At 38.8% G+C, this 27972-nt stretch overlaps 1 protein-coding gene across 1 annotated transcript; it reads right to left on the bottom strand.

Moving 5' to 3' along the window:
• Positions 1 to 27904, bottom strand: LOC127452534 (cytochrome P450 4B1). Its single transcript, XM_051718052.1, has 12 exons — positions 27685 to 27904; positions 25400 to 25544; positions 25243 to 25287; positions 24705 to 24832; positions 20526 to 20650; positions 20137 to 20291; positions 17859 to 17965; positions 16577 to 16767; positions 15518 to 15651; positions 14890 to 14954; positions 13952 to 14034; positions 1 to 3019 (listed from the first exon to the last, which is right to left on the bottom strand). The coding sequence occupies exons 1-12, from the start codon at positions 27883 to 27885 to the stop codon at positions 2842 to 2844; spliced, it is 1557 nt and encodes a 518-aa protein (XP_051574012.1). The 5' UTR covers positions 27886 to 27904; the 3' UTR covers positions 1 to 2841.
• Between the last annotated feature and the right edge of the window lie 68 nt (positions 27905 to 27972).

Here is a 27972-nt window from a genome sequence, read left to right as displayed (position 1 = left end):
TTACAGTTTATTTAAATTTTGTATTACACTTTCATTTCAAGACACAGAATTGTAACTTAAAAGAAATCTGACATAACAGAAAAATAAACAATCTCATATTACACATTTTAAAAGGTCCTGTATTGGAGCAGGTGAGTCAAGTGCTTAAAAGTTGATGGGCAGTACACAGGGGAAATATCTGAAAAAGATGGCAATAATCAATGAATCAATTATCACTGTCAGAACATGATGCTGTATTTTAGAAAGGGACCCCGTAATAGTACCTCCTAAAACAATCACACAAAAGTGCTCAAATGTACTCAAATGTATAAGGTAAAAAATATTACCTTACAACTACTTTTATTAAATACATTAACATAATGTGAAACCAAATTATTGGCATGGCAGAGCTCATTAATTTATGGTTTGTGTTCCAAAGATCATCTAATATGATTAATGTTTTATAAAGACACTATCTGTACTACTGATCTTTTGTTGTGTCTAGAAGTGTGTTTGTTTGGATCTGCCATGTAACATTAAGAGTAAAGGTTTTGATGACACATTTCAGTCAAGAAACTTGGTTAAAATTAAAATAGCAGACTCGTACAGTCAGCCAGGTTAGCTATAAAGCTAATGATCACGAGCAAATGGGCAATTTTCAGCTGTCGACATTTAACAAGACACTACACGTTTATAACTGAGAGAAAATGTGCTTGATTCCATGCTCATGAGAGCTGTGACTATGGTCCCGCCCTGATAGTAAAACGAAGCGTGATTGGTCCGAGTAATGTGGTTGTTATCTGATTGGCTTGAGTAGACGATGGATGGAGTCCGCCTATTTGTTGATTTGTGTGAAAGTCTTGACGCTAGATTTGTTTCAAAATTGACAAATGCGTGTAGCGATCCACAAATGCACAGGAAGCGATCCACAAATAAATGTGTGCGATTCACAAATGAATGCTGGACAGAGTTGTGTTTGAGAGTTCAACAATGTTTTTGGTAAATAATCTTTTTATTTGTGGATCTCATTCAATTTATTTGTGAACCAACTTTCTAACTGTAAATCTCTTTCCATTTGTATGTTAATATGAAACAATTCTATCTAGTCACAGATTTCGATAGGTCACTGATTTCGGCACTCTGCTTGACAGTGGGGTTAGAATCACAGGAGATCCAGCGAGAACAAATACTATTAGTTGAATAGATGAACGTGCTTCAGGTACAAGATAATCACAAATTTACTGACTGTAGTCTCACAATTTCAATCTGTTAATCTCTGAAATCCTCATTCCTGGCATTGCAGAATGACAACAATATTGATTATTGTCACAAAATAAAAGAATACTTAAAGTAAATGAATACAGATGCAACTGCACGACATGGTACAAAAATAATGTGACTTTACAACTCTCAAAAGGTTAAACTCAACAAAACAAATTGCGCAGAGTGCCTTCAATATTGTATCATGTGCAGAATCCCTCTTAAAGAGACAGTAACCATATAGCCGCTGTCCATAACATTTACATTCCAAGTAAAAGAAAAATATATATATTTTTTTTTATAAATGATTGTTGATAAATGGCACTTTTCTTAAATGGCATGTAAAAATGTAAATGCAACCATTCAACCTTCACTGTCTCCTGAGCATTTCCTCACATCTAAAATACAAAGCACTGACAATTTGAATTGTGAGTCTGTACATCTTGAAATATTTATGTACAGTTACAGTTTTATAGTCTTATTATTTACCTAGGTAGACTTTAAAATAAAATTGACATTAAAGGAACAGTTCACCCAAAAATGAAAATTCTCTCATCACTTACCCTCATGCCATCCCAGATGTGTATGACTTTCTTTCTTCAGAAAAACACAAACAAAGATTTTTAGAAGGATATCTTAGTTCTGTAGGTCCATTCAGTGCAAGTGAATGGTGACCAGATATTTGAATCTCCAAAACGTACATAAAGGCAGCATAAAAGTAATCCATAAGACTCCAGTGGTTAAATCCATGTCTTCAGAAGTGATATGATAGGTGTGTGTAAGAAACAGAGCAATATTTAAGTAACTTTTTACAAAGAATTCTCCTCCCTGCCCAGTAGGTGGCGATATGCATGAAGAATATGAATCACCAAAAAGAACTCTTGAGAAGAGACCTTAGAAAAGTGAAAGATGAGATTTATAGTAAAAAAGGACTTAAATATTGATCTGTTTCTCACTGCTTCTCATTCAATTACATAGAAAGGATCTACAGATCTGAAATATTATTCTAAAAATCTTCATTTGTGTTCTGCTGAAGAAAGAATACACACATCTGGGATGGCATGAGGGTGAGTAAACGATGAGAGAATTTTCATTTTTGGGTGAACTATCCCTTTAAGGTTCACTTATTTTTACAACTGATGCAATGAAGTCTTATGTCAGAACGTGAAAATTTAAGTGAATGCCATATGTGGTGTAAAGACATGGGGAGCTTAAATAATTTTCAAGTAATTTTTTGAATTTATTTAAAAAAAGTTACTCCATTAACATTCAGTATTGTTTTCCCCCTTTCATTATAAACTTTGGGACCACAATAAAACAGATTTTCATTTACGGTGTTCTTTAGTGCTGTTAAACTGACTAATTAATATTTAACAACTTTCATCTTCTTTTCCATTAGTTACAGATCCACAGAATTTTTCAATTTCTTTCCATATTGGAGACCTTATCATCAAAAAGTAATTTTGGGCAATATAAACAACACAGATAGCACTTTAAAATAAACTACACTATCAGTGGGCACAGTTCATTCTAGTGACTTTCAGATAACAACAAATATAAAAGTCACTGTTGTAAAATTACTGTTTTAAAACAGCTGGCTTTTCATGACTCAGTTTCTACAGGTTTGATCTTGAGGTAAATTCCATTGAGGGATCTGAGCACTATTTGAGGCACCATCTTTGGGGTGTGATTCGGGTCTTTAATGAGGTGATATCTCTTCAGTGTCAGCACCACCGCTACTTTCATTTCATTCATGGCAAAGTTCTGTCCAATGCAGTTTCTGGAATAAAATACGACAATCATTATAAAATAATTATTATTTAAGTTCAACTGTTAGTGACACCAGTAAGTTGAAATCAGTACCAAATAACTTTTAGAAATGAATACAGAAAATTAATCTCTCATTTCTTTCTGAAACAATATATTTTTGGTTTAATGTTGGGAAGTCCTACTCATTATACTGAATTGATTCTTTCAAATGGATTGGAAGAATCATCAGCAACTGATGTGACTGGAAATCCCTGCATGAATTTTAAAACTTGCTTTTAGCGCATTGCCCACAGCGCCCACTCAGTGGACACTTCACCTCAGAACTGCCATTATATGTGTAATGAACCACGTAATGTCAATTTGCAAAAATGTTGCAACAGTCAAGAAATTTTCATGAGATCAGGGGTGCGTTTCCTTTACAACGATGTAACTCACTGCTTACCACCATTGTACAATGCATCGTTTGAGAAATTAACTAGCTAGACTGTTTCCCGAAACCATAGTAACTATGTCGCACATCCATCGTTTCAACCATATTGGTTCAACAATATAAAGCTGCCATTAATGACGTTACGCAGGAGGTGGAGTAATAACTTATAGCTCATTTACATGGACACCAAAATGCAGTTTATTGAATAAATATAGTTAGGTATAGATAGAAATAGATATACAATGAAATATACAGTATACGTGGAATGAAAGATTTAGAAACATCAGCGAAGTCAAATGATGTCCACACAGCAACCTATAAAGAAACTGTGCTTCTAACCACAGGTAAAGAGCTGTAGTTCCAACCACACAACTTTGCGATGCTGTTTGGGAATGTTCGTGCAACTGTGGTTTCGGGAAACACCAAATAATTGAACTACTGTATGTTGGTAATGATGAAAATTGCTACAATAACTAGCTAATGATACTTCTGGGAAACATACACCAGGCATGAGAATATATATATATATATATATATATATATATATATATATATATATATATATATATATATATATTTTTTTTTATAGTGCTGTCTGCGTTAACGCATGAGATTAATTAAAAATGTATAACATGTAAATTTTTTCTTAATCGTGATTAAAGCCGGGCATATATGGTGCAAGTTCTGACACTCAGGAGGTCGTGAGTCCCTGCACACGTTACGATTCAGTACAGATAATCATAGAGATGCAGTGGTACACGACTTAACGACCTGGCAAATTCCGAAACAATCGCATGAATTTTCGCACTATTTATAATTATACATAAAGCCAGAGGAGGAAATTTCTAGCTTGCGATTTAGAAAAAAAAAAAAAAAAAAGATTGGGATGGCCAGATGCTGCATTAGCTGAAAACTCATCTGCTCTGCTGATTTAAAAAAATATGGATAATTATTAAAAATGCTGTCTGACATCTGACAGATTCAGATTTCGAAGGGAGTGTGATTTCATGACTGCATACATCAATAATAACGTCAGTGTGTTGCTGCCAGTTACCGCATGATAATAAAGGACACAAAATGTACAAAATTAAAAAGAAAGTGTGAAAAGTTCACCTACCGTTTCTGCCGGTTATAGGGCCTACCTGGATTTAATCTAAGCGCAAACATGAAGTTTAGTGCAGAATTCTAAGTTATTTTAGTGGAGTAGGCTACCTGTATTATTCAGCTTTAGAGTAGGCTACGTTCTTCTCATCTATGTCACTGCATGCATGTTGATAGCAAATACACTGAAGAAGATCCGTGAAGTCATGTCCATGTGAATGCGCTTTAAAGCCGCACGTAGCAAAGTTTAAAAATCTTGTTTTAGTGCAGCGGTTGATTGACAAGTAGAACTTTCAACCTATAAGTCCTTGGTTTCACCAGACTTTTGCTTGGGGAGTTGAAAAAACAAACAAAAAAACTATCATGTATATACAATTGTAACAGATGCTATATCCCCCTAAATGTCGCCCTAGAACTGAAACGAATGCAAGTATGACAAATAAAAATAGAACCATGATGGAAATTTGAAAACTCTGTCCATCAGAGTGATAAAGATAGTTTTCTAGCACAACCCATATGGCAAATGATTTGTATGGCAAAAGAGCAGTGAACAGCATGGCCTTTCTGTAGAATCCTACTCAGTGTTGTGGTTGTGAATAATATGGGAAAAACACAGTTTAAACACGACCATTTTCTCCAAATGTGTAAAAGCTTCATGAACACTCAGTTTTCATTGATTGTATGAGTTGTAACAACTTCTCCTGATTGGTCAACTTCAGGTAGATTGCCAAATTGGCTCGTTCAACTGCACGTACCTCATGAATTCAAGCCGATAGCGCCCGAACATTTTAGACATTTTAAAAAATTATCCGGAGGTCATGAGCTGCTCGTAAGCCTCTTGGCTCCGCTTGTAATTACTTTCACACGATGCGAGCCGCCACCACACAAGCACCTACGATTTCCTTTTGATCTCTCCAAACTGGAAAAAATTGGTCGGGAGCTCACACGACAGCTGGAAATCACACCGTGTACGCCTGCCCTAAGGCATGTACCGATTTTACATTAGATTTTGACATTTTATTCAGCTCCATGCGAGTTCTGAACACTCGTTAGAGGGTGAAACCCTTGCAATGTGTCCATCGGGGACATTACACTTGGTTACATACTACAAACAAACACACAACAGTGAGTCCGTGCTGGAGAAAGGACCTCTTATAAAACAAACACAGATGGGACTTGTGACAAAGGTTAAGTTCTTCTCGTCTTTTGTAAGTCAGCATTATACCACATGGAGGGTCTGTTGATGCTCCGCTCAAATGTAACATAATTTCAACTTTGTACCCATGCCACCGAGCTTCTGAAGCATCAGCTAATGATTACCAGACATTTCGGATGAATTATATTTCCATCGGCAGTGCCAGCGCTAAAAGCAGAACAAGACATGCTTTTCATATGGAGTTCAACGTGGTGCATGCTGCCCTGAAACATATCATGTGCATTCATTCCATATCCAAAGTGAAAATACATCCTGATGATGATAAATGTTGTGGAGGATGAGGGTTTAAGAGATTTAATGTGCATTGCAATGAATAGTAGTTCAATCAATCAGTCAACATCCCTCTTAGACTTTGGTAAATGTTTAATGTTACTATAACTGATGCTATTTTAGTGAATTTCTGTCTTTGTACAGTGTAGTTTAGAAAATGTTAATGAAGCATTATTTATTACATATTGTTTTGTTATATTGTGCTGTTCTTTCCAAAGAATGAAATAAATGCATTTTGACAGGAAATAAGTATATATAGAGTCAATTTTCAGAACTTTTAAAATCGCGATTAACTATGAAAAATCATGAGATTAATCGTGATTAAAATGTTTAATCTACTGACAGCTCTAATATATATATATATATATATATATATATATATATCCGCATCTTCACGAAGGTCGCAGAGGCAGCCCTTGCCCTGCTAAGGGAAGTGGGCATCTGCATCCTCAACTATCTCGATGACTGGCTAATCCTAGCTCACTCTCGAGAGTTGTGGGCAGTGGTAGCTCAGCAGTTAGGGCTCTGGGTTACTGATCAGAAGGTCGGGGGTTCAAGCCCCAGCACTGCCAAGATGCCACTGTTGGGCCCTTGAGCAAGGCCCTTGACCCTATCTGCTCCAGGGGCGCTGTATCATGGCTGACCCTGCACTCTGACCCCAGCCTAGCTGGGATATGTGAAAAAGAAGAATGTCACTGTATATGTGCAAAATGTATAATGTGTGATGAATAAAGAAAATTAATTAATTAAAAAAATTAATTAGAGTTGCTGTGCACACACAGGGACTTTGTGCTTGGGCTTTGGGTCAACTGGGAAAAGTGCAAGCTCTCCCCAAGCATCTCTTTTCTAGGTTTGGAGTTGGACTCAGTCTCGATGACAGAGTCATCGAGACTGAGTTCAGTCGATGCTGAACTGTCTGAATGCGCTCAGACGGAGAAGAACAGCGGTTCCACTGAAACAGCTCCTGAGGCATATGGCATCCTCAGCGGCGGCCACACTGCTCAGGTTGATGCATATGAGACCACTTCAGCACTGGCTTCAGACTCGAGTCCCGAGATGGGCATGGCACCGCGGGACACATCACGTGACCATCACTCCAATATTTTGCCACCTCTTCGGCCCTTGGACCGACCTTGCATTTCTACGGGCAGGGGTTCCCCTAGAGCAGATCTCCAGGCGCGTTGTGGTTACAACAGATGTCTCCAAGACAGGCTGGGGCGTCGTATGCAACGGGCACACAGCTGCCGGCTCCTGGACTGGCCCATTGCTGCATTGGCACATCAACTGCCTAGAGTTGTTGGCAGTACTGCTCGCCTTGCGGAGGTTTTGGCCATTGATCCAGGGCAAGCGCATGTTGGTCCGGACGGACAACACAGCGACAGTAGCGTATATCAAATGCCAAGGCGGTCTATGCTCCCACTGTATGTCACAACTCGCCTGCCGTTTCCTCCTCTGGAGTCAGTAGCGCCTCAAGTCACTACGAGCCACTCACATCCCGGGCGACCTCAACACCGCAGCGGATGCACTGTCACGTCAGGTTACCCTCAGGGGAGAGTTGAGACTCCACCCTCAGGTGGTCCAACTGATTTGGAGTCGATTCGGTCGAGCACAGGTAGACCTGTGAATCCCGAGAATCCTCCCACTGCCTGCTTTGGTAAGCCCTGAACGAGGCACCCCTCGGTATAGATGCGCTGGCACACAGCTGGCCCCCTGGACTACACAAATATGCGTTTCCCCCAGTGAGCCTACTTGCACAGACCCTGTGCAAGGTCAGGGAGGACAAGGAGCAGATCATCCTAGTAGCACCCTACTGGCTCACTCAGACATGGTTCTTGGATCTCACGCTCCTTACGACAGCCCCCCCCCCTGGTGAATTCCCCTGAGGAAGGACCTTCTTTCTCAGGGACGGGGCACCATCTGGCACCCACGACCAGACCTCTGGAATCTCCACGTCTGGCCCCTGGACGGGACGCAGAATACCTAAGTGGCCTAACACCCGCGGTGGTAGACACGATCACTCAGGCTAGGGCTCCCTCTACGAGGTGCCTGTTTGCCTTGAAGTGGCGTCTGTTCGCTAAGTGGTGTTCTTCCTGACGCAAAAACCCCCAGAGATGCGCAGTTGGATCAGTGCTTTCCTTCCTGCAGGAGAGTCTGGAGGGGTGGCTGTCCCCCTCCACCCTGAAGGTGTATGTAGCCGCTATTTCAGCTCATCACGATGCAGTAGATGGTAAGTATTTGGGGAAGTACGACTTGATCATCAGATTCCTGAGAGGCACTAGGAGGTTGAATCCCTCCAGACTGCGCCTCGTCCCCTCGTGGGACCTCTCCGTAGTCCTTCGGGGTCTACAGGGAGCTCCCTTTGAGCCCTTGGAGTCAGCTGAGCTTAAGGCACTCTCTTTGAAGACTGCCCTCCTGACTGCGCTCACTTCCATCAAAAGGGTAGGGGACCTGCAAGCGTTCTCTGTCAGCGAATTGTGCCTGGAGTTTGGTCCGGGTTACTCTCACGTGATTCTGAGACCCCGACCGGACTATGTGCCCAAGGTTCCCACGACCCCTTTTAGGGATCAGGTGGTGAACCTGCAAGCGCTGCCCCAGGAGGAGGCAGACCCAGTCTTGGTGTTGCTGTGTCCGGTGCGAGCTTTATACATCTATTTGGATCGCACGCAGAGCCTTAGAAGCTCCGAGCAGCTCTTTGTTTGCTTTGGTGGACAGCGGAAAGGAAGCGCTGTCTCCAAACAGAGGATCACCCACTGGGTCATTGATGCCATCGCCTTGGCATATCAGGCCCAGGACATGCCACCCCCTGCGGGGTTACGAGCCCACTCCACCAGGAGTGTGGCGGTCTTTTGGGCCCTGGCCAGTGGCACCTCTTTGGCAGACATCTGCAGAGCAGCGGGCTGGGCAACACCCAACATCTTTGCGAGGTGCTACAATCTATGGGTTGAGCCAGTCTTGTCCCGTGTATTGGCAGGCACGAGCAGGTAAGTTCCGGGACAACTGGCCAGGTGTACCACTTGCACATAGCGCCTTTCCCCTCCCTTGAGGTGAAGACGTGCACTCTTGACTCCCAGTCATGTTCACAGACTGTGATCCCTGGATGACTTTCCTCCTTAGTCCTCTGGCAGTTGAGTTTGCGGAGAAACTCGCTGACCGGCCCAGTACGTGCGCTAATGAGCCCCTTTACTGAGGTAGGTGCTCCACATGTGCTGGTTCCCCGTAGATGACCCCATGTGATACAAAAAAATAGTTTCCCTGGCGGTAAACTGCGTCTTCCCTCTGCCACCAGTTGTCATGCTCTGTAGAAACTCCTCCCCCTTCGGGTAGGACCTACCATGGGACCTCTCCACATGACATACTTCCAACAAGACTCGGTAAGGCCATGTGACATATTCCACTTGAAATACCCCCCCCCCCCCTTTTTGGGGAGGGTGTGGTCTCTGCAAGGGACATCCCCCAACGCAGACACTTATGGCTCCCAGTCAGTTAACAAATTCCACTCTTTTTGGGGAGAAAAGAGATGGAAAAGAGGCCTCGGCTGGGCTAGCCTGTCCCTATAGTTGGGCAGTCGACTTGTTCCTGATGGACCGTTCGATGCTCATAAGAGCGTTGGGGGAGGTTACGTGACGGCCTGGTGCGCTGGCTATGAGGCACACAGCAGTCTGCCTGTCACACACCGCCAGTTCATGTGACATAGTTCAGCTAGTTGTGGCATTTTGTATAGGGACCCCTAGTGTCACTACATCAACACAACGTCGAGTCAGTGACAGATAGGGAACGTCCTGGTTACTTTTGTAACCTCCGTTCCCTGATGGAGGGAACGAGACATTGTGTCCCTCTTGCCACAATGCTGAACTACCCGCTGAAATGGCCAGGACCTGGTCTTGGCTCCTCAACACAAAACCTGAATGAGTGGTTGCATACCAGCTCTTTTTATACCCGTATGTCCGGGGGAGTGGCATGCAAATTCCACTCGCCAATTCTCATTGGCCTTTTTTTTCCAAAAAGCAGAGGTGTTTGCGGCTCCCAAGAGTGACCCCTAGTGTCAATACATCGACACAACGTCTCATTCCCTCCATCAGGGAATGTAGGTTACGAAAGTAACCAGGACAATTTTTGGTTTCTTTGGGACAGGAATAATGATTGAACGTTTGAAGCAGCATGGGACTTCACACTGCTCCAGTGATCTATTGAAGATCTGTGTGAAGATGGGGGCCAGCTGGTTAGCACATGGTCAAAGGCACGCTGGTGAGACGCCATCTGGGCCTGAAGCTTTCCTCGTCTTTTGTTTCCGAAAGATGCGGCTCACATCATCTTCACAGATCTTAAGTGCATGTTGAGTAGCAGGAGGGGGAAGGAGGGGGGCTGCAGGAGGTGTTGGTGTTTGTGTGAAGTGAAGTGAAGGTCAGAGTGGGTGTGGGGTGTGAGATTGGGCCTTTCAAATCTGCAGTAGAACACATTCAGGTCGTCAGCCAGTTGTTGGTCCACCACAGGGTTGGGGGTAGGAGTCATATAATTTGTGAGTTGTTTCATGCCGCTCCACACTGATGCAGGGTCGTTAGCTGAAAACTTGTTTTTCAGCTTCTCAGAGTATCTTCTTTTAGCCACTCTGATTTCCTTGTTCAGTGTGTTCCTGGCCTGATTGTACAAGACTTTATTCCCACCTCTGTAAGCATCCTCTTTGGCCTGACGAAGCTGCCTGAGCTCTGCTGTAAACCACGGTTTGTCGTTGTTGAACTTTAAATAAGTCCTAGTAGGAATGCACATATCCTCACAGAAACTGATATATGATGTAACAGTATCTGTGAGCTCATCCAGGTCTGTGGCTGCAGCCTCAAAAACACTCCAATCCGTGCAATCGAAGCAGGCTTGTAGTTCCCGCTCTGCTTCATTGGTCCATCTCTTTACAGTCCTTACTACTGGCTTGGTTGATTTTAATTTCTGCCTGTAGGTTGGAAGAAGATGAACAAGACAGTGATCAGAGAGTCCCAAAGCTGCTCTAGGGACAGAGCGATATGCATCCTTTATTGTTGTGTAGCAATTATCCAGTATGTTCCTGTCTCTGGTGGGGCATGTACTGTGCTGTTTGTATTTGGGCTGTTCACGTGTGAGATCTGCTTTGTTAAAATCCCCAAGAATAATAATAACTGAGTCCGGGTATTGTTGTTCTGTGTCTTTGATTTGATCAGCCAGCTGTTGCAGCGCCGCATTCAAACACACGTTTGGCGCGATATACACACTCACCGGAATAAACGAGGAAAACTCCCACGGCGAGTAGAAAGGCTTACAGTTAATAAAGAGCGCTTCCAAATTAGGACAGCACATCCATCTGGTATAAGCTGTCGAATGTTCAGCAGTTCGTCACTGGAAAAAGATTACTAAACAGGACAAACAAACAAAAACAACAAAACAATAGGAGCGCTCCACACCGAGGCAGCCATCCGTGGCGCCATCATGATATATCTAGGGGTGACTCCAGGGGTGGTAGTCAGCGTCTTTACTCGCTGAGCTACCCAGGACCCCTTATATTTCATAAATATTAACCCTAACCCTATAAATCTGGGGAACATAGGACCCTGGGAACATAGGATCCTTTGTCATGTGTTCATTATGTGCCATATAAATCTGGGGAACATAGGACACAGGGAACATAGGACCCTATAAATCTGGGGAACATAGGACCCTGGGAACATACTAAGACCCTGTTTTTTGACACAGGCAAGAAAGTATTTTAGTGGGTGTAATGACTTTCGGGCTACAGCAATTACGTCATATATGGGTTATGGAGGTGACATACGTTGGGCCAAAACCAAAAAGAAGAACATTGCTGGAAACCTAAAAAAATGAATGACCATGATGAGAGTCAAAAGTCTGTTAAAGGTAATGAAATTGTGGTTACACACCTTATGCAAGATTAAATCCTAAACTGAGTATACCTCTTGAACTTTAAATTAAAAGGTAGCTTACCCTTTGGAGTTTACTTTTAAACAAACAAGTTCTTTTTTACATTTATTCTTGAGGTCTAATAAACATGTGGAATGCATTTCCTTCCACATTAATGGTATGAAATGTATATCATGATACAGTATATATCGATATTGAACAATATGAAAATAAATATTGTGATAATATTTTTGGGCATATCGCCCAGCCCTAATGAACAGTCATCCTATCGTTATTGCAAAATAAATCCTGACAGGGTGATCATAGATTATAATGTTAACCATTACGTAATTGTGTGACAAAAAAGATAGGAGAGTCTCCAAAAACAGCTAAATTCAACCTCCTATTTGTTTCTGAGTTCTGTTTGTGTTTGATACAGTTGATCATTCAATTGATTGAATTGACTGAAGAGATGGGTGGGAGTATATGGAGTGGCTATAGATTGGTTTGTTTCCTATTTGTCAAATAGGACATTTGTAGTGTCTGTTGAAGATAAAATGTCCTCCTCTTCAACAATAAATTGTGGTGTTCCACAAGGATCCATGTTAGAGCCAATTTTGTTTTCTTTATATATGTTACTGCTGGATTCTGTGATTCGAAAATACAAAATAAACTTTCATTTCTATGCAGAAAACCTACAGTTGTATTTGTCGTTGAATCCCAATTTAAATGTTTTTCAAAATTGTATAGCAGATATAAAAAATTGGATGGCTGTAATTTTAATTTTAATATTTGGGTTAATTACTCCTTTAAGAGTACACATTTGCCATGGGGACCTGCATCGTCACTCGCATTATTGCTGTTTACTAGGGCTGTCAAATAAAAATGTGAACTTCAAATATTCGTCAAATGTAAGAAAAAAAATGCACATTCGAATGCTAAAACTGTGTATTCTAATTTTGGATTTGTGCCAAGCACTGATGATGACTTCAGATCGATCGCATTCTTGCGCTAAGACAGGCTAGACACAGCGCAACAAATACAGTTTAACAGAAAGCAGGTGTCACAAGATGCTTTTTAAATTTCTTTTTGATTAGACACAGCTTCTAAAAAACAGCACTCCTGCACGAGACGCTGAATAAACAAAAACAAAGATGTTCGTCTAGCACGTGTTTACATAGAAAAACAAATGGATGGTTATAAAAGCGTTCAGTGTGAACAGCCTCTTACAGTTGGTTGAGGTACATTGCTGTTTCGTCTTTCTTATAAGCGTTTCTCAGATTAAGCAATGAGTTTTTTAAACGCTTTGTCAGGAAAGGAGTTCAGCTTGGAAATGTGTGTCTGTCTTGAGATCATCGCATTTGGTTTCATTCTGTTGTGTTCCATCTATTTGAACAGCCCCTGGCCTGGGCTCATAGCCAGAGCTGCTACACCACCAAGTACAGCCGAATACCACTGCCATCTGTGAATATTGCTACTCTACATACAACTGTACTGAATAAAACACAATGTGGTGTTTCGCTGTTATTATGAAGTTTGAGTCGGGGGTAGTATACTGTGGCATCAGTAAGTGTAACACCATGTGAACTGTCTATTGAAGTGTTCATTTTACTTTTGACTTAACGTTTGAAAATATGGACCAGCTAAAACATTTTATTTATTTATTTTATGCACATTAGTTGAAAATGAAATTATTTTTTTAACAGCCAGGAATGTTATTTGCGGTAATATAACAGTGCTGAATGGTTTATGTATTTAATGCGCCCTCTTGTGGACTAAGGAAACAACATCAATTTAAGAAAATCTTTTCAATTCAAATACTATTCGAATTTTGAAAATGCTTCAGGTAAAAATTCGAACTTAGTTTATCTGCCCAGTTGACAGCCCTACTGTTTACTCTCATCAGGGTTGAAATGAGGTCAGAGGCACGGTAGCTACAAACTCCAGGTAGTCAAGAATGACTCTTTTCTGCGTAGCTAAAATGTGAATGAATGACCCACTTGGTAAACGGCTCATGTCTCTTTAAATCTCACTGGCTTACAAACCTGGGTCCAGCAGAGAAGGGCACAAAGGCATGCGGTGACCTGTTAGCAGAGTTTTCAGGCAGAAATCGCAATGGGTTGAATACCTGTGAATATCACAACACATCATATACATATCAGACATTATAAAGCATGGACTCTCTCTTTTGCATTTCAGACTCAAATATTTTTTGTTCTTCTGATGAAGTATTTAAGTTAATAGAATGTGTATTCATTAGTTACATGTTGATTTTGATTGTTGCTCGATAACAACTGATGCCTGCACAAGGTTTGTCCTCTGTGTAGATAGTCAGATTAATTTGATAGAAATTGGACTCACAAAGAGCTATTTCTATTGCTGTGCATAACTAGAAACTAGATCTATATTCATTTGAGAAATGTCCATGATGTTTCCAGGACTGGAAATCACAATTTTAAAATTCTGTAATATTTCCAGAATATGCTGTTGTGACTTATTTTGCAGACATACAGCTCTGGGAAAAATTAAGAGACCACGGCAAATGTATCAGTTTCTCTGGATTTACCATTTAAAACAACACAACACTAATGTTTTAACTTAGGAAGAGTTTAGAAATCAATATTTGGTGGAATAACCCAAAAGTATTGTGTTGTTTAAAAATGAATATGAACTTGTTTTCTTTGCATTACTGGAGGTCTGAAAACACTGCATCTTTTTTGTTATTTTGACCAGTTGTCATTTTCTGCAAATAAATGCTCTAAATGACAATCTTTTTATTTGGAATTTGGGAGAAATGTTGTCAGTACTTTATAGAATAAAACAAAAATGTTCATTTTACTCAAACACATACCTCTAAATAGTAAATCCAGAGAAACTGATAATTTTGCAGTGGTCTCTTATTTTTTTCCAGAGCTGCATGTTATGCTGCTGTGAGTCATACATTCCGTATTTCAGACAAGCTTTGTAAAGAATGTGATCATACATATGGATTCTCCCACACTGTGGAATTCATGTGGATTCCATAAACGCTGACTCCAATCAGACAACCTATGGAAGAGTAAAGCAGTGTTTTACGGTATGCAGTTACATATTCAGTTCACGTTCACTGTCTTGTGATAACCTGATAACTTTCAATGGTATTGACAGAGCGAGTGTTTGTGAAAGGTCATGTTGCCTATGCCTAGTAACTGAACATCAAACAATTGGGTTAATGTTTGAACAGATGTTCTGTAAGACAGAGGTCACAATCACATCTGTTTACAAGTACTGACCATTCTTTAACGGGGTAGAAGTGCAGCATTCTGTGTTCAGTCGAAATTTAGAACTATAATGTGTGGACAAAATAATGGAAACATTTCAAAAGCCCACAAAATGGCTAGGCCAGTTTTCTTTCTTGTGTTGACATATTTGGGGCAGCTAATTGCCTTTGTGATCTAGAGATTATATTGGACAATATTTTTGGTCCAAAAAGTGAAAGACTGTGAAACTTGTCTACTAAAAGTCCATTTTGTCACTGGCATACACATTTTTCAAATACTGATGATCACTTAAAGTATTATTGAGGAGAACTGAGGAGAACATGTTGAGGAGATATGGGAGGCAAGACTTACCTTCAGGTAAAGTCCTTCCATCATAGAAAGTCATGGGTTTTGTCAACTTTCGTGACATTCCTGGCACAGGAGGGTAAAGACGCAGGGATTCTTTAATACACATTGTTGTGTATGGAATTTTATTGAGGTCCTCCCTGAAAAAATATGTAGAGAATTACAGTGTCAAAAAACAAGTTGATATGGCATTAACACGGTTTAAAATTACTCTTATGTTGGTTTTGAGTGTGTATCAGGGTTTCCTAAAATCAGACCATTGGAAAATGGGGGGAGTGTTTGTTTAACCTGCTTGAAAGCATATAATTCTGCTTGGTAATGGCAGAACCTCAGAAATGACACACTTCAGCTTAAAAGTATCATTATGTGAAGTTAATTTGCACTGATTCTAGATTTATCAATAATGTTTGAATTCAAATTTAAAATCAATAAATTTAACTTTTGGTCTACATCTATCAAGTTCCAATGAAAGTATCTTTCATTTGTAAAGTATTTAATTCTTTGGATTATCCAAAAGTATTCATTAAAAGTAAGTCATTTTGTGGCACTTTGATGACAATTTTGGCTCTCATGTCAACTCGTGTGCTCTTCAGGATTCGTACCCTCGGTCCTTTGGATTTATACTTTGCATCTCAAGCGCAACGCTCTATCAGTTGAGCAACAGCACATTTTGATCACACTCTGAACAAGATTGTACATGTAGTTGGTTATATAATACAAACATTCAAATGTATCGCCTTACAAGTCATGCGCTATAGAAAAGTGTTTAGATGTCATAAGATAACACTGTGTGAGGAACAGACTGAAAAGTGAATTGATAATCTGCAGTTTTTCTCGTGATTTGTGTGAAAGTCAATAAAAGTCATTGTTGTTGCAGCGCCTCTAGTGTTCATTTCAGGAAACTGCTGTGACATGTACAAAAAGCCATGTTAAATTAATTTAGTAAAAAATGTACAGTATAGTATAGTAACTTGATTCTGTGAGACCAGGTTGAACATTTTGGTCATATTGTGCACCTGACACACTCAGCTGTCCAATACATTGTAATATAAATAATGACATTACCACTCTATGCTGTCTTTGCCCTCCAGAGCTTGCAGGATCTCCTCCCGGCATCTCTGCTGGTGATCGGGGTTGCAGGCCAGACTGTAAAAGATCCACGATATGCCACTGGCTGTAGTGTCATGACCTTCAAACATGAATGTGTCCACCTCAGCCCTGATGTCCTCATCAGACAACCCCTGTTTCTGCTCATCCTGCGAGCAAGAAGATATTAGACACAAAATCACAATCTATCACATTAGTAATAATACAGTGATCATATGGCATACATAAAATGTAAACTACAGTGGCCCCAAAAGTATCTGGACACTTAAAGGAATATTCTGGGTTCAATACAAGTTAAGCTCAATCAACAGCATTTGTGGCATAATGTTGAGTACCACAAAATTAATTTTGACTCTATACTTTTCTTAAAAAAAAAAAAGCAAAAGTCTGGGTTACAGTAGGCACTTACAATGGAAGTGAATGGGGCCAAATTTTGATTGTAAAAATACTCAAAATTATTTTGTTTCAAAAGTATAGCCGCAAGACATAAACAATATGTTATGATAAAATCACTTACTAACCTTTTCTGTGTAAAGTTAAAGCCAATTTTGCAACTTCATCACCATGACAATGTAATGTCAACAAACCCTAAAACGACTGTAAAAATGACGATTTAAACAATTTTACAGCTGAAATAATACATGAGTTTTAACAGATGAATTAATGTAAGTGCTTTTATAAAATTATAAGTTTCATATTTCTGCCTTTAGACCCTCCAAAAATTGTCCCCATTCACTTCCAATCTAAATGCATTACAGTTACCTCCATTTTTGCTCTTTATAAAGACAAGGAAGGACGAGTCAAAATATTTTTTGTGGTAATCAACATTATTCCACAAATGCTGTCGATTGAGCTTAACTTGAATTGAACCCGGAATATTAATTTAAGCCACACTTCCAAATGTAATCTGTCACTGCATTATAAAGCAAGTGGCCTCTGCAAACAAATGATGCTAAAGCTTTTCTAAAAACTAACTTTATTCTTTACCATTTTTGCTGACTTTTAACCTAACTTGTGCCAAACAGAAAGTGTCCAAATCTTTTGTCTTAATTTTGAGCTTTATATATTTCTTGAATAAGTGCCTCTTGGTTTGATATTATGTTTCTAATGTAATGACATTCATAAATTTTTAAGTGAGGCTTAAGTGTCCAAATACCTCTTGGGCCACTGTATGTAGGATTTTAATTATTCTTCACTGAGCATAAATTGGAAATTGTGTAAATGCATGGGAATGTCATACTCGGGCAGACAGAAGAATATCCAAAAAGTCCAAATATCGTTTGTTTTTAAAGATGCCCTGTTCCCTCTCAATCTTCAAGACTTCCTTCCTCTTTCTGATAACTTCCTCTAAAACATATTAAGATATTGGAATGATACAAGACAAGATAGTTTCTTTTGTTACAAACACATCTTCGGGTTTACCTAAGAGATAGAGCAGGTGCAAAGTGCTAACTTATTGGCAGGCCCACACTGAATTTAAATAGGTCAAATGTGCTACGTGGCAATGAGAGAACTACACAATAGTTAATAAAGGAATAAAGTGATAACATTAACCTTTTCATTAGTAGAGTCCAAATTCCCCTGCAGTGCCCCCTGGAGAGAGTTATTTTTGCACGTGACACTGCACAGCCGGTAGAGGGGGGCAGAGTGTAGACGAGTATTTTTTTATTTTAATTTTTGATTTCTTGTCATAAGAAAAAATAAAACAAAATACTGTATTTAATATAGTAAACATGTGAACAAATTAGTTATGTCTGCTGTACTGTATTTGTTTTATTTATTTTGTTTTTATAGCTATAAAAAACAAATGAACAAATAATATTAGCAGTCCGGTTTGCCTACATGCACTGTTTGACTTCTCAGACATTGCGTGTGTGTGTGTGTGTGTGACAAGTGCTAACGTAAACAGACTTGGCTGCGTGCATCGGATAATCGCGGATAATGAAGTATATGACTTTTAAACTGTTGTCGTGGTGCTTTTATGAGAGTTTGGCTGTCTGTTTCAGAAAACAAATATTATATGCCTGAAAAGACTGTTTGAGTTGCTGTTTGTGTGAATGAAAACCGCATCTGCACCTATTAAGTAGACGTGGCTGCGTGCATGGGAAGATTGTGTTTAGATATGATGGCTGTGCATATACAAGCTGTGAATTGTTATCATGGTACTTTGGTGACAATTAGGCTGTTTGTTACATAAAATAAACATATTATGTGCATAATAGACTCTTTGAGTAGCTGTTTGTTTGACAAATGACAACCGCTACTAATGTAAACAAATGGCAGCACGCATCGAAGGAAGATCACGTTTGATGTATTGACTGTGCGTATAAGAGCTGTAAGCTTTTTATCATGGTACTTTGGTGATGAGTTGGATATATGTATATAAAATAAACTTATTCTGTGGTTTAAAAGACTGTATGAGTAACTGTTTGAGTGATTATAAATTCTAGACGCTTGACTAGTGCAGCCTGTGTCGGTGCAAAAGCCGATTTTAATCTGGCAGCTTGTAACGTACAGTAACTGGCTGTTGCAGAAACACATATGTGTGACGTTACTCTGTGGGGCCCAGTTATTAACCTTTAATATGTGTGACGGTAAGTATGAAAGGGTTAAACATGATTACACAAAATATTAAAGAAATGAACACACACAGTATGAGGGATATGTGGAATTTGTGAATGATAGCCGTTCTAATTCTACATATTGTGTGTGGGCACTCCAATAATGTAACACAATCCGCCACACAATCCGTTTGGGTTGGCTTGTATAAAAAGGCGCAACATTTAATCTTATAGAGAAAAAGAAACGAAAAATGTTTCTACAATTTTTACTAATTTGAACTCTAAACCTAACCATAAATCTAACTCTGTCCTCAAACCCTAAACCTACCCATGATATTAACAGGAAAATCACTTTTGTGTATGATGGAAGAAATAAAGCATTGTGGTAAATAACGAGTCAAGAGAGGCGTATTACATGTTATTGACAAACATCAGTTTTTTATTTTTTTATTTGTATCGCATAAATAAATATGGAATGACAAACCAAATTTGTTCATAGATGTTTCCTTTCTTAATATAAAGTGTTGGATAGGAGGCTAGCTAAAATTGTAATACCTGTATTGTATCGATTTAAAATTCTGTTTGTTGATTGGTTGGTCTCTACACTGTAAAAAAAATCCTGTTGACTTTTTTTACAGACTTTTACCTTTAAATTACAGACATTTTTTTTTTTTTTTTTTTTTACAGTGTATGGGAATAAAAGTCATACCTTTTCGTATGAGCCAAGTCATACGATATCTTACAATTTCATCATATGTATGAATTATTACAAGCTGTAATGAGACTATGTTAGATGTATACCCCTGTCTTGTTTCATTTCTTATATTGTTATACATACTCTTGGTTGTATTATTTGTTACTGTAATTTAAAAAAATAATAACTAAAATAGAAAAAGATTCTGTGTGGGCCTGCCCATGAGGTGCCTGTCTGTGACAGAGTTATCAATGAATGGATACCTGTATGATTGTGTGCTATTTTAGATGCCTTCCTGAATCTGTATCCATGTGGACTGAGATGAAATATGGCCTTGCTGTGATACGGGAAGACGCGGAACCTGAGGTTCACCAGGTGACACAGCTCATACACTGCCTGGATGTATGGGTTGCTTCCACTGCAATGAGATCAGTCCGATTATCAGGGTTCCCACTCTTTTCAATGAATTTCCATGAATTTTCTATGACTTTAATCGCAGTTTGTGATAACTGGATAAAGATTAAAAAAAATTCATTTCCAATTATTTAATTTCCTTTGATTTCCAGGTTTTCCTAGACAGTGGGAATCCCAGATTATGGGACGGAAAGATACATTTTTTTTTTTTAAATGTGGTAAAAGAGTACTAACTGACCTCTCTGTCTGGCAGTTACTGCTACAGCTGAATGCACATTTCATGATGCTGTCCAGAGTCATGAGACTCACATGCTGAAACAGTTCAAATGACTCCTCTGATTTAGCATGAACTTCCCACTTATCCTAAAAGAGACAGAAAAATAAATGACTAAACTAAAAAAGTGTTTTAAACATTAAAAAATAAGTGTTTCAAGTAATAATAAATCAAATATAAAATGGATTAAAGTGAAAACAAATGTTAAGAGCTTTTATTCAGTGGAAGGATCTACTGAGGCCATATGATCGCTTTGTGAGAGGAACAGAATTAACTGAAAAGCTTCCCTTCTTCATTCTCCATCCCACATATCCCAACTGTGGTTACGAAACATGCAAGAAACAATGGTGTTTGGCCAGTGTTTTATTTGAGAAGAACATAGCACACAAGTAATATGGACTACTTTTATGGTGTTATTATGAAGATAAATTAATGACAAAAAGATTTGTTCAGAGTGCAGAATATGATTTGTGAAAGTGCACTATAAATCAAGTTTCAAGCTTAAATTTTTTTGGAAACACAGAGTAAGTTTTGTAAAGGTGTAAACCAAGTTGCAAGAAAAAATTTGATTTGCAGTATTTTAATGTTTCGCACAAGTGTAATTTGTGGGTCTGTTCCAAAACCTAGTGAGCGTCCTCTGGAGGCAACATTTTAAGGCATTATAGGCGTGCTACCGACACGAAGACTGCTCCAAAAGGTAGGATTCTTAATTATGCTGCCTCTTAAGATATCTTGTTTTGGCCGAATTCTAACGGAGCATCGTATGTATCATTCGGTATGCGATCCCAGAATGCCAATTGGAGCATTTTTAGTGAAATGTAAGAGAAGCACAAAATAGTTTACAGGGAAGATAACAAACACAGCGTCGTCTTTACGAACACCATTTATCAATCAAATACTTAACGTACTCAATAACGGAGAATTGAGTTTAATATTAGCAACCACATTCTCTTATAAGAGGCACACACCAAGCACGCTCAGTAAGGAATGCGCATAGACACCGACAGATATAATAATGATAATAAAAAATAAAAAAAACATTAAAGCCATCTTATTGGTCACTTATAATTACAATGCATGCAACTTTTTAAAACTTATAGTAACTGAGATAGATACATTTAAAAATGCACTTGTTTCACTGGACCATTTAAAATGAACTAGTGAATTTAAAAATGTGCTTAAACATTCTTAAAAGAATCTTAAAGGAAATGGTGACCTCTTTCAAGACCTGTACATGTTGATTATAGCCTGCTGATTAAATTCTAACGTAAAATCCTATGATGTAGCCTATCATTCATTTTACCCAAGAATTTTACTGCATTAGTCACTCTAAAGAACAGCATGGCAACATGGCTTAAAGTTTGTGGGTAAAACCAGAATGTTAGATGTATTGACTAATTGAAACTTTTGTCATGAGCCTGTCTGTTTATATATTTTTAAAATAAAAATTTTGACAAACATTTTTAAAGAAATTTCGTGAATCTTTGGTTGTCTTTAAAAAATTGCATGCCTGCAAATATTAAAACAGCAAAACAAATGTTTATATGTGTACGGGGGACATTTAAGGCATAATAAAGTTGCCCCCCTGCAAGCACACCAGGTCCCACCATGGCCCCCCCATTCAAAATGGTCTAGAACCGCCCCTGTTCTGCAGACAAATCATTGATAAAATATCCATCCAAGAACATCCAGTATACAAAGAACTCCAGATAACATGAGTTGTGGAAAATCAGATGTGATCAAGGAGCTTCATACCGTTCGTGCCATTGAAGAGACTGTAAGTCTATCCCACAAAGCCTCGTTGTCATTCCCATTAAAAATCAAAGATGGCGCTAGCGTGAATAAGGTCTGCTGTCTATAGATCGTTCCAAATCGCTCTCATGTGAGGCATCATTTCAGTAAGTATGCTGCCATATAAGACAGCTGCCTATGTAGGCAGGAGACAGTGAGGCAGCTCACTAAGTTTTGGAACAGACCCCATGTGTTGTGAATCTGTAACTTGATATTAACATGAAATACATTTGATCTGTGCTTCCACTTTGGCATTGTTCTTGTGCGAAGAAAAGGTGTCAGGAATAGCAAAAACAGATTGACCATGTAGAATAATTTTTAATTGTGTAAAACTAAACTATTGCAAAAGAGTAAATGACTAGTGTTTGCGGCTAAAACATTTTCCAGAAATAATCAGATATACACCATATTGCCAAAAGTATTCGCTCATCTGCCTTTACACGCATATGAACTTAAGTGACATCCCATTCTTAATCCATAGGGTTTAATATGACGTCGGCCCACCCTTTGCAGCTATAACAGCTTCAACTCTTCTGGGAAGGCTTTCCACAAGGTTTAGGAGTGTGTTTATGAGAATTTTTGACCATTCTTCCAGAAGCGCATTTGTGAGGTCAGACACTGATGTTGGACGAGAAGGCCTGGCTCGCAGTCTTCGCTCTAATTCATCCCAAAGGTGCTCTATCGGGTTGAGGTCAGGACTCTGTGCAGGCCAGTCAAGTTCTTCCACACCAAACTCGCTCATCCATGTCTTTATGGACCTTGCTTTGTGCACTGGTGCACAGTCATGTTGGAACAGGAAGGGGCCATCCCCAAACTGTTCCCACAAAGTTGGGAGCATGGAATTGTCCAAAATCTCTTGGTATGCTGAAGCATTCAGAGTTCCTTTCACTGGAACTAAGGGGCCAAGCCCAGCTCCTGAAAAACAACCCCACACCATAATCCCCCCTCCACCAAACTTCACAGTTGGCACAATGCAGTCAGACAAGTACCGTTCTCCTGGCAACCGCCAAACCCAGACTCGTCCATCAGATTGCCAGATGGAGAAGCGTGATTCGTCACTCCAGAGAACGCGTCTCCACTGCTCTAGAGTCCAGTGGCGGCGTGCTTTACACCACTGCATCCGACGCTTTGCATTGCACTTGGTGATGTATGGTTGGATGCAGCTGCTCGGCCATGGAAATCCATTCCATGAAGCTCTCTACGCACTGTTCTTGAGCTAATCTGAAGGCCACATGAACTTTGGAGGTCTGTAGTGATTGACTCTGCAGAAAGTTGGCGACCTCTGCGCACTATGTGCCTCAGCATCCGCTGACCCCGCTCTGTCATTTTACGTGGCCTACCACTTCGTGGCTGTGTTGCTGTCATTCCCAATCACTTCCACTTTGTTATAATACCACTGACAGTTGACTGTGGAATATTTAGTAGCGAGGAAATTTCTCGACTGGACTTGTTGCACAGGTGGCATCCTATCACAGTACCACGCTGGAATTCACTGAGCTCCTGAGAGCGGCCCATTCTTTCACAAATGTTTGTAGAAGCAGTCTGCATGCCTAGGTGCTTCATTTTATACACCTGTGGCCATGGAAGTGATTGGAACACCTGAATTCAATTATTTGGATGGGTGAGCGAATACTTTTGGCAATATAGTGTACATCTTCCCTTCTGTTGCACTCACACTTTTGGCACGACTTTCTCACTCAAAAGATTTTGCAAGTGCAAGGGGGAGGATGGGTCTACCTGCTTCTGTGACCAATCAAATTAAGTTTTTGTTGAGCAGCTTACTCTGATCTGATTGGTTAAATAACAAGACTGACAGTTTCAGTTCCTCTGGCAGAATTATATCTCTCCTTTCTTAAATATTATACTTAATTATCAATACACATTCATTTATAGTGTGTGTACCGTTAAGATTAGACCATTAAGATTAGACCATTTATTTACAACACATAATTTACACTTAAATTACCACAAATCTTTTTCTTCTTTTTTTTTTTTCACTTTGAACTTGATTTACACCTGTACAAAACTCACTCTCACTCTGTAAGTGTTTTTTTTTTTTTTTTTTTTGCTTGCAATTTGACTTACACTTTAACAAATCTTATTCTGCAACTGCACATATTTTTGTCATTATTTAATCTTCAAATGCTTTTCTGGTGGGGTCCTATTTTTAAGCTTGACAGGCCTGGTCACTATGAACTGCCATTGTATGGAAAAGAGCTGTGTCAAAATTCTTCAAATTAGTCTGAATTCAGTTTCTAAATTTCTCCTTTTATGTTCCACAGAACAAATAACAGCAAACAGGTTTGGAATAACTTGACAATGAGTAAATATTGACTATTGTTGAGTACTTACAAGCATAATTTTGGTTGAATCAGCAATAAGTTTCACATAAGGCTTCAAAACATCATAATGGAAACCAGGAGTGAGGAGTCTTCTATGGCGAAACCATTTCTGTCCAATAGACACAAGTAAGCCCTCCCCTGAGGACACAACAGTTAGCTGCAGTGATAATAATAAACCCAGATTCAAGGTAATCAACCATCCTTAAAGGTAAAGTGTGTAATTTTTATCCCAGCTCACTATACTATAAACTGACCATTTGTTTAATTCCCTTGAAAAGTGTAACTCTGTGGCCCTATCAGAAGGGTTTGTTTGAGCATCCCAACCAGCCCGACACAGCAACATTGACTCAACCAATGGCATGTATTTAGGGCGGGACTATCTGTTTGTCCTACCAAGTGCGGGGGTAGCGTTCAGGAAACCTGTTTGAAAACAGTCATTATTTTTGCAATTCTGTTTGGTAACACTATAGTGCCACAAAAATGACACACTTCACCTTTAAAACAGTGGTCAAATAAAAAAAACTTCTTTACTTTTTCTGTGATCTTACCTATCCAAGGGACAAGAAATGTATATGCAACATCATCTTTTGGTTCTGCCATGAAATAAGGGGAAAAAAGGTCATGTTAACAAATGTTTCTTTTGTTCATTAAGGTTTCAGAAAGGATTAGAATATAAATAATTTGTAATTCAGTTCAGAGCAGCACCTGTTGATGCAAGAATTGTCTTCACATAAGATGGGTGATGGATATTCAGAAAGGAGACTGACGGGCCAAACCACAGTGGAAAGGCAATGGGATACTGCTCACCCCACCTGACAATCTTTGCCAAATCTTTTCCATCCTGGCGAAACTATAAATATTAAATGTGCAACTGTTATTGACAGCAAAACTCGTCTCAAGAGAAAGGCTACATGCATAATTGCAAATTGCGTTTTTATTGAATTAACTTCACATGATTCCTTCCAGTTGCTTTATCTCTGCTGAAGAATGCGAGCCTAATGCCAGGCTGTTCTGTTTTTGTCTAACAATATAATTATGTAATTGTTTAGCTGTAGTGAATGGACAATGGCTCAAGTATGAGGTTAAAGAGATGAGGAGGTCAAGCACAGCTGAATTTTCCATTATTTATACATTTTATAAGACCAACAGTTGCGGTTGGTGGCCGACCAACACAAAAGAAAAATAAATAAATAAATATGATGAAATGATGCTTGTGTAATACAACCAATTACTTTTACTAGGCCTATAAAATATCCTAATTTATCAAGACGGGTCTCATTTCATTTTATGATTTGACTAACTAAGCCTGTAATGGCTTCTTTAGCAGACCTAAAGACTACATTGCAGCAAATACACACACACACACACACACACACACACACACAAAGTTTGTAAAATTATATTATGTAATTATACTATAAATTCTTAAAAAAACTTATTTGACAAAAAAACATAACATTTAAAATATGCTAAATTGAACCTTGAACACATTAATAAATTCAGAATAGAACTAATAAAACACTATTTTATGAGTCAAAAACATAACGATAAACAGCTCCAATTCCTTTAAATATTTTGTTTCAAAAAGAAGATGCGGTGACTTTCGCATTGGCTGAAGTGAATCGGTGAATTGTCTATTTGAACTGGTTCATTACAAATGTCCGAACAAACCAATTGACTTAAATGTTTTGGACTTCACGTAGGTTTAGCTATTACATTCTCTGCAGCATTTTCACAATATTACAAACAAAAACATGAGCAAACAATCGAAAACCCTTCATTTAGTGTGATAATTCTCGATTTTATCAATACAATGGGCTCTGCAGTGACCACTCCTTTGGCTGAAAACAGATGCACACAGATATAACGGGCTTCAGCGTTGTATTGGACTACTCCATATCTTCATCTTCTGGTTTCAGGTCTAAGCACTGTGTATTGTAAAACAGTGTTTAATATAAGATGATCTTTAAAGCATACGTTGCAATGTTATTGGGAAACCTAGCCTTTGGCTTAAAGCTTTTAACATTTCTGTCTGGTTTAAAGCGAGGATAAAGTATAACACGCTATTCCTATAGGTTGTTTTTAATTTTTCTCGTTTTTACCAGATCAGCTGTCATTTATAATACAAAATATATATATTTTTTTTATTGAAAATGTTGTTATTCATGAAATATTTTGTAATTACCAGAGAGTATCTAATTTTTACTAGAAATAAGTCATATTTACCACATAATATAGTAATAACAACTTAACTGAATAAAAATATTAAATATGTGGCAGCACTGTGCATTTACTGTTTTGATAGAGGACGTTGCTCAGCCCATTTGTGAGAAAATCTGCATTAATGCATTTGTGAGATTATCTACATTAAAACTTTTGTGAGAAAAGACTGTGGTTGAGAAAATGATCCCAAAAAGTCACGTGAATCTCAAGGAGTATATTTTTATTCACACTGGATTTTGTATTTGTTTAACGACATGATGTAGGCGCACATGAATTGATATATATATATATATATATATATATATATATATATATATATATATATAAGAGCGCATTTGTTTAAGCCAGTGGTACACAACTAAACCTCTTTCAGTTAGTTTGTTTGACAGCTTAGTTTTCTTTTGCAAAGCGGATTGTGTTTGTCTTTAGTTTTGGTACAAATCTGGCTCCATACTGTGCATTATGACGCCACTGCAACCTTTGTGTTAAAATATACCTTCTCTTTCCTGAATATATGCTCGAACAGTGTGGTTTTTGTGTTCACTTGTTTAACAGAAGTTATAGGTTAACACAAATATGATGATATCGTAATTTGTATTTGAACGATAGTCTATAATTCACAAAAATATTTTAAGTTTTTAACTAGAAGTTTCAAACAAACATGCTGTAACTGCCTGAAGATGGCACACAATTGAGATATGCTGTGTAGCCCTAACAACTTGTCCCAGTCTTTTCCTTCGACAAATGGTTTAATTAGTTGGTTGTACCTCTTTAACATGTCCCAAGAGCCAGTGTGCAGGTGGTCCAGGAAACGGCTCAAGTATTCGCATCCCTCTCCTCCTCTTTATCATTAATTTAACAACTGCTAATAAAATATAAACAAGAGGTGCAAGTACGAACACATGGCACACGCATAATGTTTCCGAAAAAAACGGCGTTATCTGTCGGAGAGTTTCGTAGAGGTCCATGACAACAGCTCTCTCACTTCGGTTCTGTTTGAGTTCGGAGAAAAATAGGAAGTGCTATATATATATAGGGAGAGAGAGAGAGAGAGA

The sequence above is a fragment of the Myxocyprinus asiaticus genome, chromosome 15, assembly GCF_019703515.2.
Source record: "Myxocyprinus asiaticus isolate MX2 ecotype Aquarium Trade chromosome 15, UBuf_Myxa_2, whole genome shotgun sequence".
Classification (NCBI taxonomy): domain Eukaryota; kingdom Metazoa; phylum Chordata; class Actinopteri; order Cypriniformes; family Catostomidae; genus Myxocyprinus; species Myxocyprinus asiaticus.
Note: the sequence above shows the minus strand (reverse complement) of the source record. Positions and strands in the feature narration are given on the sequence as shown.